Below are 12,497 nucleotides of genomic sequence, written 5' to 3' on the forward strand. Positions count from 1 at the left end.
AACAGTGGAAACAACCACGGCTACAAGCATACCATCAACTACAACACCAACAACAGAACAATCAACTATACAGGCTACAACAATCACGGGACCCTCAACAGCAGAAACAAGTGCATCTACAACTACTCCAGCTCCAAGCACAACAAGTGAGACAGCAACAACTACAGAGGAAACAACCACAGCTACAACTACAACTTTAAATACAGCAGCAACAACAGAATTAACCACTTCCACAGTACCAACTACACAGACTACAACAAGCACAGGACCAACGACAGTAGAAACAACTTCATCTACAGCTACTTCAGCTCCAACCAGTACAATTCAGGAACCTACAACTACAACAGTAACGACAGCAACAACTGAACTGACCACTAGCACTCTATCCACAACAGAAGCTACATCAAGCACACAGCCAACAACTGAACAAACAACTGCAGCTACAACAACTGTAGCCTCCACCACTACAACTCAGGAACAAACAACAACAGTGGAAACAACCACGGCTACAAGCATACCATCAACTACAACACCAACAACAGAACAATCAACTATACAGGCTACAACAATCACGGGACCCTCAACAGCAGAAACAAGTGCATCTACAACTACTCCAGCTCCAACCACAACAAGTGAGACAGCAACAACTACAGAGGAAACAACCACAGCTACAACTACAACTTTAAATACAGCAGCAACAACAGAATTAACCACTTCCACAGTACCAACTACACAGACTACAACAAGCACAGGACCAACGACAGTAGAAACAACTTCATCTACAGCTACTTCAGCTCCAACCAGTACAATTCAGGAAGCTACAACTACAACAGTACCGACAGCAACAACTGAACTGACCACTAGCACTCTATCCACAACAGAAGCTACATCAAGCACACAGCCAACAACTGAACAAACAACTGCAGCAACAACAACTGTAGCCTCAACCACTACAACTCAGGAACAAACAACAACAGTGGAAACAACCACGGCTACAAGCATACCATCAACTACAACACCAACAACAGAACAATCAACTATACAGGCTACAACAATCACGGGACCCTCAACAGCAGAAACAAGTGCATCTACAACTACTCCAGCTCCAAGCACAACAAGTGAGACAGCAACAACTACAGAGGAAACAACCACAGCTACAACTACAACTTTAAATACAGCAGCAACAACAGAATTAACCACTTCCACAGTACCGACTACACAGACTACAACAAGCACAGGACCAACGACAGTAGAAACAACTTCATCTACAGCTACTTCAGCTCCAACCAGTACAATTCAGGAACCTACAACTACAACAGTAACGACAGCAACAACTGAACTGACCACTAGCACTCTATCCACAACAGAAGCTACATCAAGCACACAGCCAACAACTGAACAAACAACTGCAGCTACAACAACTGTAGCCTCAACCACTACAACTCAGGAACAAACAACAACAGTGGAAACAACCACGGCTACAAGCATACCATCAACTACAACACCAACAACAGAACAATCAACTATACAGGCTACAACAATCACGGGACCCTCAACAGCAGAAACAAGTGCATCTACAACTACTCCAGCTGCAACCACAACAAGTGAGACAGCAACAACTACAGAGGAAACAACCACAGCTACAACTACAACTTTAAATACAGCAGCAACAACAGAATTAACCACTTCCACAGTACCAACTACACAGACTACAACAAACACAGGACCAACGACAGTAGAAACAACTTCATCAACAGCTACTTCAGCTCCAACCAGTACAATTCAGGAAGCTACAACTACAACAGTAACGACAGCAACAACTGAACTGACCACTAGCACTCTATCCACAACAGAAGCTACATCAAGCACACAGCCAACAACTGATCAAACAACTGCAGCTACAACAACTGTAGCCTCAACCACTACAACTCAGGAACAAACAACAACAGTGGAAACAACCACGGCTACAAGCATACCATCAACTACAACACCAACAACAGAACAATCAACTATACAGGCTACAACAATCACGGGACCCTCAACAGCAGAAACAAGTGCATCGACAACTACTCCAGCTCCAAGCACAACAAGTGAGACAGCAACAACTACAGAGGAAACAACCACAGCTACAACTACAACTTTAAATACAGCAGCAACAACAGAATTAACCACTTCCACAGTACCAACTACACAGACTACAACAAGCACAGGACCAACGACAGTAGAAACAACTTCATCTACAGCTACTTCAGCTCCAACCAGTACAATTCAGGAACCTACAACTACAACAGTAACGACAGCAACAACTGAACTGACCACTAGCACTCTATCCACAACAGAAGCTACATCAAGCACACAGCCAACAACTGAACAAACAACTGCAGCTACAACAACTGTAGCCTCAACCACTACAACTCAGGAACAAACAACAACAGTGGAAACAACCACGGCTACAAGCATACCATCAACTACAACACCAACAACAGAACAATCAACTATACAGGCTACAACAATCACGGGACCCTCAACAGCAGAAACAAGTGCATCTACAACTACTCCAGCTCCAAGCACAACAAGTGAGACAGCAACAACTACAGAGGAAACAACCACAGCTACAACTACAACTTTAAATACAGCAGCAACAACAGAATTAACCACTTCCACAGTACCAACTACACAGACTACAACAAGCACAGGACCAACGACAGTAGAAACAACTTCATCTACAGCTACTTCAGCTCCAACCAGTACAATTCAGGAAGCCTACAACTACAACAGTAACGACAGCAACAACTGAACTGACCACTAGCACTCTATCCACAACAGAAGCTACATCAAGCACACAGCCAACAACTGAACAAACAACTGCAGCTACAACAACTGTAGCCTCAACCACTACAACTCAGGAACAAACAACAACAGTGGAAACAACCACGGCTACAAGCATACCATCAACTACAACACCAACAACAGAACAATCAACTATACAGGCTACAACAATCACGGGACCCTCAACAGCAGAAACAAGTGCATCTACAACTACTCCAGCTCCAACCACAACAAGTGAGACAGCAACAACTACAGAGGAAACAACCACAGCTACAACTACAACTTTAAATACAGCAGCAACAACAGAATTAACCACTTCCACAGTACCAACTACACAGACTACAACAAGCACAGGACCAACGACAGTAGAAACAACTTCATCTACAGCTACTTCAGCTCCAACCAGTACAATTCAGGAAGCCTACAACTACAACAGTAACGACAGCAACAACTGAACTGACCACTAGCACTCTATCCACAACAGAAGCTACATCAAGCACACAGCCAACAACTGAACAAACAACTGCAGCTACAACAACTGTAGCCTCAACCACTACAACTCAGGAACAAACAACAACAGTGGAAACAACCACGGCTACAAGCATACCATCAACTACAACACCAACAACAGAACAATCAACTATACAGGCTACAACAATCACGGGACCCTCAACAGCAGAAACAAGTGCATCTACAACTACTCCAGCTCCAAGCACAACAAGTGAGACAGCAACAACTACAGAGGAAACAACCACAGCTACAACTACAACTTTAAATACAGCAGCAACAACAGAATTAACCACTTCCACAGTACCAACTACACAGACTACAACAAGCACAGGACCAACGACAGTAGAAACAACTTCATCTACAGCTACTTCAGCTCCAACCAGTACAATTCAGGAACCTACAACTACAACAGTAACGACAGCAACAACTGAACTGACCACTAGCACTCTATCCACAACAGAAGCTACATCAAGCACACAGCCAACAACTGAACAAACAACTGCAGCTACAACAACTGTAGCCTCAACCACTACAACTCAGGAACAAACAACAACAGTGGAAACAACCACGGCTACAAGCATACCATCAACTACAACACCAACAACAGAACAATCAACTATACAGGCTACAACAATCACGGGACCCTCAACAGCAGAAACAAGTGCATCTACAACTACTCCAGCTCCAACCACAACAAGTGAGACAGCAACAACTACAGAGGAAACAACCACAGCTACAACTACAACTTTAAATACAGCAGCAACAACAGAATTAACCACTTCCACAGTACCAACTACACAGACTACAACAAGCACAGGACCAACGACAGTAGAAACAACTTCATCTACAGCTACTTCAGCTCCAACCAGTACAATTCAGGAAGCCTACAACTACAACAGTAACGACAGCAACAACTGAACTGACCACTAGCACTCTATCCACAACAGAAGCTACATCAAGCACACAGCCAACAACTGAACAAACAACTGCAGCTACAACAACTGTAGCCTCAACCACTACAACTCAGGAACAAACAACAACAGTGGAAACAACCACGGCTACAAGCATACCATCAACTACAACACCAACAACAGAACAATCAACTATACAGGCTACAACAATCACGGGACCCTCAACAGCAGAAACAAGTGCATCTACAACTACTCCAGCTCCAAGCACAACAAGTGAGACAGCAACAACTACAGAGGAAACAACCACAGCTACAACTACAACTTTAAATACAGCAGCAACAACAGAATTAACCACTTCCACAGTACCAACTACACAGACTACAACAAGCACAGGACCAACGACAGTAGAAACAACTTCATCTACAGCTACTTCAGCTCCAACCAGTACAATTCAGGAACCTACAACTACAACAGTAACGACAGCAACAACTGAACTGACCACTAGCACTCTATCCACAACAGAAGCTACATCAAGCACACAGCCAACAACTGAACAAACAACTGCAGCTACAACAACTGTAGCCTCAACCACTACAACTCAGGAACAAACAACAACAGTGGAAACAACCACGGCTACAAGCATACCATCAACTACAACACCAACAACAGAACAATCAACTATACAGGCTACAACAATCACGGGACCCTCAACAGCAGAAACAAGTGCATCTACAACTACTCCAGCTCCAAGCACAACAAGTGAGACAGCAACAACTACAGAGGAAACAACCACAGCTACAACTACAACTTTAAATACAGCAGCAACAACAGAATTAACCACTTCCACAGTACCAACTACACAGACTACAACAAGCACAGGACCAACGACAGTAGAAACAACTTCATCTACAGCTACTTCAGCTCCAACCAGTACAATTCAGGAACCTACAACTACAACAGTAACGACAGCAACAACTGAACTGACCACTAGCACTCTATCCACAACAGAAGCTACATCAAGCACACAGCCAACAACTGAACAAACAACTGCAGCTACAACAACTGTAGCCTCAACCACTACAACTCAGGAACAAACAACAACAGTGGAAACAACCACGGCTACAAGCATACCATCAACTACAACACCAACAACAGAACAATCAACTATACAGGCTACAACAATCACGGGACCCTCAACAGCAGAAACAAGTGCATCTACAACTACTCCAGCTCCAACCACAACAAGTGAGACAGCAACAACTACAGAGGAAACAACCACAGCTACAACTACAACTTTAAATACAGCAGCAACAACAGAATTAACCACTTCCACAGTACCAACTACACAGACTACAACAAGCACAGGACCAACGACAGTAGAAACAACTTCATCTACAGCTACTTCAGCTCCAACCAGTACAATTCAGGAACCTACAACTACAACAGTAACGACAGCAACAACTGAACTGACCACTAGCACTCTATCCACAACAGAAGCTACATCAAGCACACAGCCAACAACTGAACAAACAACTGCAGCTACAACAACTGTAGCCTCCACCACTACAACTCAGGAACAAACAACAACAGTGGAAACAACCACGGCTACAAGCATACCATCAACTACAACACCAACAACAGAACAATCAACTATACAGGCTACAACAATCACGGGACCCTCAACAGCAGAAACAAGTGCATCTACAACTACTCCAGCTCCAACCACAACAAGTGAGACAGCAACAACTACAGAGGAAACAACCACAGCTACAACTACAACTTTAAATACAGCAGCAACAACAGAATTAACCACTTCCACAGTACCAACTACACAGACTACAACAAGCACAGGACCAACGACAGTAGAAACAACTTCATCTACAGCTACTTCAGCTCCAACCAGTACAATTCAGGAAGCTACAACTACAACAGTAACGACAGCAACAACTGAACTGACCACTAGCACTCTATCCACAACAGAAGCTACATCAAGCACACAGCCAACAACTGAACAAACAACTGCAGCTACAACAACTGTAGCCTCCACCACTACAACTCAGGAACAAACAACAACAGTGGAAACAACCACGGCTACAAGCATACCATCAACTACAACACCAACAACAGAACAATCAACTATACAGGCTACAACAATCACGGGACCCTCAACAGCAGAAACAAGTGCATCTACAACTACTCCAGCTCCAAGCACAACAAGTGAGACAGCAACAACTACAGAGGAAACAACCACAGCTACAACTACAACTTTAAATACAGCAGCAACAACAGAATTAACCACTTCCACAGTACCAACTACACAGACTACAACAAACACAGGACCAACGACAGTAGAAACAACTTCATCTACAGCTACTTCAGCTCCAACCAGTACAATTCAGGAAGCTACAACTACAACAGTAACGACAGCAACAACTGAACTGACCACTAGCACTCTATCCACAACAGAAGCTACATCAAGCACACAGCCAACAACTGAACAAACAACTGCAGCTACAACAACTGTAGCCTCAACCACTACAACTCAGGAACAAACAACAACAGTGGAAACAACCACGGCTACAAGCATACCATCAACTACAACACCAACAACAGAACAATCAACTATACAGGCTACAACAATCACGGGACCCTCAACAGCAGAAACAAGTGCATCTACAACTACTCCAGCTCCAACCACAACAAGTGAGACAGCAACAACTACAGAGGAAACAACCACAGCTACAACTACAACTTTAAATACAGCAGCAACAACAGAATTAACCACTTCCACAGTACCAACTACACAGACTACAACAAGCACAGGACCAACGACAGTAGAAACAACTTCATCTACAGCTACTTCAGCTCCAACCAGTACAATTCAGGAACCTACAACTACAACAGTAACGACAGCAACAACTGAACTGACCACTAGCACTCTATCCACAACAGAAGCTACATCAAGCACACAGCCAACAACTGAACAAACAACTGCAGCTACAACAACTGTAGCCTCCACCACTACAACTCAGGAACAAACAACAACAGTGGAAACAACCACGGCTACAAGCATACCATCAACTACAACACCAACAACAGAACAATCAACTATACAGGCTACAACAATCACGGGACCCTCAACAGCAGAAACAAGTGCATCTACAACTACTCCAGCTCCAACCACAACAAGTGAGACAGCAACAACTACAGAGGAAACAACCACAGCTACAACTACAACTTTAAATACAGCAGCAACAACAGAATTAACCACTTCCACAGTACCAACTACACAGACTACAACAAGCACAGGACCAACGACAGTAGAAACAACTTCATCTACAGCTACTTCAGCTCCAACCAGTACAATTCAGGAAGCTACAACTACAACAGTAACGACAGCAACAACTGAACTGACCACTAGCACTCTATCCACAACAGAAGCTACATCAAGCACACAGCCAACAACTGAACAAACAACTGCAGCTACAACAACTGTAGCCTCAACCACTACAACTCAGGAACAAACAACAACAGTGGAAACAACCACGGCTACAAGCATACCATCAACTACAACACCAACAACAGAACAATCAACTATACAGGCTACAACAATCACGGGACCCTCAACAGCAGAAACAAGTGCATCTACAACTACTCCAGCTCCAACCACAACAAGTGAGACAGCAACAACTACAGAGGAAACAACCACAGCTACAACTACAACTTTAAATACAGCAGCAACAACAGAATTAACCACTTCCACAGTACCAACTACACAGACTACAACAAGCACAGGACCAACGACAGTAGAAACAACTTCATCTACAGCTACTTCAGCTCCAACCAGTACAATTCAGGAAGCCTACAACTACAACAGTAACGACAGCAACAACTGAACTGACCACTAGCACTCTATCCACAACAGAAGCTACATCAAGCACACAGCCAACAACTGAACAAACAACTGCAGCTACAACAACTGTAGCCTCCACCACTACAACTCAGGAACAAACAACAACAGTGGAAACAACCACGGCTACAAGCATACCATCAACTACAACACCAACAACAGAACAATCAACTATACAGGCTACAACAATCACGGGACCCTCAACAGCAGAAACAAGTGCATCTACAACTACTCCAGCTCCAACCACAACAAGTGAGACAGCAACAACTACAGAGGAAACAACCACAGCTACAACTACAACTTTAAATACAGCAGCAACAACAGAATTAACCACTTCCACAGTACCAACTACACAGACTACAACAAGCACAGGACCAACGACAGTAGAAACAACTTCATCTACAGCTACTTCAGCTCCAACCAGTACAATTCAGGAAGCTACAACTACAACAGTAACGACAGCAACAACTGAACTGACCACTAGCACTCTATCCACAACAGAAGCTACATCAAGCACACAGCCAACAACTGAACAAACAACTGCAGCTACAACAACTGTAGCCTCAACCACTACAACTCAGGAACAAACAACAACAGTGGAAACAACCACGGCTACAAGCATACCATCAACTACAACACCAACAACAGAACAATCAACTATACAGGCTACAACAATCACGGGACCCTCAACAGCAGAAACAAGTGCATCTACAACTACTCCAGCTCCAACCACAACAAGTGAGACAGCAACAACTACAGAGGAAACAACCACAGCTACAACTACAACTTTAAATACAGCAGCAACAACAGAATTAACCACTTCCACAGTACCAACTACACAGACTACAACAAGCACAGGACCAACGACAGTAGAAACAACTTCATCTACAGCTACTTCAGCTCCAACCAGTACAATTCAGGAACCTACAACTACAACAGTAACGACAGCAACAACTGAACTGACCACTAGCACTCTATCCACAACAGAAGCTACATCAAGCACACAGCCAACAACTGAACAAACAACTGCAGCTACAACAACTGTAGCCTCAACCACTACAACTCAGGAACAAACAACAACAGTGGAAACAACCACGGCTACAAGCATACCATCAACTACAACACCAACAACAGAACAATCAACTATACAGGCTACAACAATCACGGGACCCTCAACAGCAGAAACAAGTGCATCTACAACTACTCCAGCTCCAACCACAACAAGTGAGACAGCAACAACTACAGAGGAAACAACCACAGCTACAACTACAACTTTAAATACAGCAGCAACAACAGAATTAACCACTTCCACAGTACCAACTACACAGACTACAACAAGCACAGGACCAACGACAGTAGAAACAACTTCATCTACAGCTACTTCAGCTCCAACCAGTACAATTCAGGAAGCTACAACTACAACAGTAACGACAGCAACAACTGAACTGACCACTAGCACTCTATCCACAACAGAAGCTACATCAAGCACACAGCCAACAACTGAACAAACAACTGCAGCTACAACAACTGTAGCCTCAACCACTACAACTCAGGAACAAACAACAACAGTGGAAACAACCACGGCTACAAGCATACCATCAACTACAACACCAACAACAGAACAATCAACTATACAGGCTACAACAATCACGGGACCCTCAACAGCAGAAACAAGTGCATCTACAACTACTCCAGCTCCAACCACAACAAGTGAGACAGCAACAACTACAGAGGAAACAACCACAGCTACAACTACAACTTTAAATACAGCAGCAACAACAGAATTAACCACTTCCACAGTACCAACTACACAGACTACAACAAGCACAGGACCAACGACAGTAGAAACAACTTCATCTACAGCTACTTCAGCTCCAACCAGTACAATTCAGGAACCTACAACTACAACAGTAACGACAGCAACAACTGAACTGACCACTAGCACTCTATCCACAACAGAAGCTACATCAAGCACACAGCCAACAACTGAACAAACAACTGCAGCTACAACAACTGTAGCCTCAACCACTACAACTCAGGAACAAACAACAACAGTGGAAACAACCACGGCTACAAGCATACCATCAACTACAACACCAACAACAGAACAATCAACTATACAGGCTACAACAATCACGGGACCCTCAACAGCAGAAACAAGTGCATCTACAACTACTCCAGCTCCAACCACAACAAGTGAGACAGCAACAACTACAGAGGAAACAACCACAGCTACAACTACAACTTTAAATACAGCAGCAACAACAGAATTAACCACTTCCACAGTACCAACTACACAGACTACAACAAGCACAGGACCAACGACAGTAGAAACAACTTCATCTACAGCTACTTCAGCTCCAACCAGTACAATTCAGGAAGCTACAACTACAACAGTAACGACAGCAACAACTGAACTGACCACTAGCACTCTATCCACAACAGAAGCTACATCAAGCACACAGCCAACAACTGAACAAACAACTGCAGCTACAACAACTGTAGCCTCAACCACTACAACTCAGGAACAAACAACAACAGTGGAAACAACCACGGCTACAAGCATACCATCAACTACAACACCAACAACAGAACAATCAACTATACAGGCTACAACAATCACGGGACCCTCAACAGCAGAAACAAGTGCATCTACAACTACTCCAGCTCCAACCACAACAAGTGAGACAGCAACAACTACAGAGGAAACAACCACAGCTACAACTACAACTTTAAATACAGCAGCAACAACAGAATTAACCACTTCCACAGTACCAACTACACAGACTACAACAAGCACAGGACCAACGACAGTAGAAACAACTTCATCTACAGCTACTTCAGCTCCAACCAGTACAATTCAGGAAGCTACAACTACAACAGTAACGACAGCAACAACTGAACTGACCACTAGCACTCTATCCACAACAGAAGCTACATCAAGCACACAGCCAACAACTGAACAAACAACTGCAGCTACAACAACTGTAGCCTCAACCACTACAACTCAGGAACAAACAACAACAGTGGAAACAACCACGGCTACAAGCATACCATCAACTACAACACCAACAACAGAACAATCAACTATACAGGCTACAACAATCACGGGACCCTCAACAGCAGAAACAAGTGCATCTACAACTACTCCAGCTCCAACCACAACAAGTGAGACAGCAACAACTACAGAGGAAACAACCACAGCTACAACTACAACTTTAAATACAGCAGCAACAACAGAATTAACCACTTCCACAGTACCAACTACACAGACTACAACAAGCACAGGACCAACGACAGTAGAAACAACTTCATCTACAGCTACTTCAGCTCCAACCAGTACAATTCAGGAAGCTACAACTACAACAGTAACGACAGCAACAACTGAACTGACCACTAGCACTCTATCCACAACAGAAGCTACATCAAGCACACAGCCAACAACTGAACAAACAACTGCAGCTACAACAACTGTAGCCTCAACCACTACAACTCAGGAACAAACAACAACAGTGGAAACAACCACGGCTACAAGCATACCATCAACTACAACACCAACAACAGAACAATCAACTATACAGGCTACAACAATCACGGGACCCTCAACAGCAGAAACAAGTGCATCTACAACTACTCCAGCTCCAACCACAACAAGTGAGACAGCAACAACTACAGAGGAAACAACCACAGCTACAACTACAACTTTAAATACAGCAGCAACAACAGAATTAACCACTTCCACAGTACCAACTACACAGACTACAACAAGCACAGGACCAACGACAGTAGAAACAACTTCATCTACAGCTACTTCAGCTCCAACCAGTACAATTCAGGAAGCTACAACTACAACAGTAACGACAGCAACAACTGAACTGACCACTAGCACTCTATCCACAACAGAAGCTACATCAAGCACACAGCCAACAACTGAACAAACAACTGCAGCTACAACAACTGTAGCCTCAACCACTACAACTCAGGAACAAACAACAACAGTGGAAACAACCACGGCTACAAGCATACCATCAACTACAACACCAACAACAGAACAATCAACTATACAGGCTACAACAATCACGGGACCCTCAACAGCAGAAACAAGTGCATCTACAACTACTCCAGCTCCAACCACAACAAGTGAGACAGCAACAACTACAGAGGAAACAACCACAGCTACAACTACAACTTTAAATACAGCAGCAACAACAGAATTAACCACTTCCACAGTACCAACTACACAGACTACAACAAGCACAGGACCAACGACAGTAGAAACAACTTCATCTACAGCTACTTCAGCTCCAACCAGTACAATTCAGGAAGCTACAACTACA

General features: G+C 43.7%; 1 protein-coding gene across 1 annotated transcript; it reads left to right on the plus strand.

Annotated features, from left to right (window-relative positions):
- Window positions 1-5,596: 5,596 nt before the first annotated feature.
- LOC128632779 (salivary glue protein Sgs-3-like) lies at window positions 5,597-11,084 on the plus strand (the record flags this gene model as incomplete). Its single annotated transcript, XM_053679983.1, has 3 exons — window positions 5,597-5,861; window positions 5,967-6,223; window positions 10,200-11,084. Coding segments are annotated over 3 exons (1,407 nt in total), but the record flags the coding sequence as incomplete, so codon positions are not given.
- Window positions 11,085-12,497: the final 1,413 nt, after the last annotated feature.

The sequence above is a fragment of the Ictalurus punctatus genome, chromosome 3, assembly GCF_001660625.3.
Source record: "Ictalurus punctatus breed USDA103 chromosome 3, Coco_2.0, whole genome shotgun sequence".
NCBI lineage: Eukaryota > Metazoa > Chordata > Actinopteri > Siluriformes > Ictaluridae > Ictalurus > Ictalurus punctatus.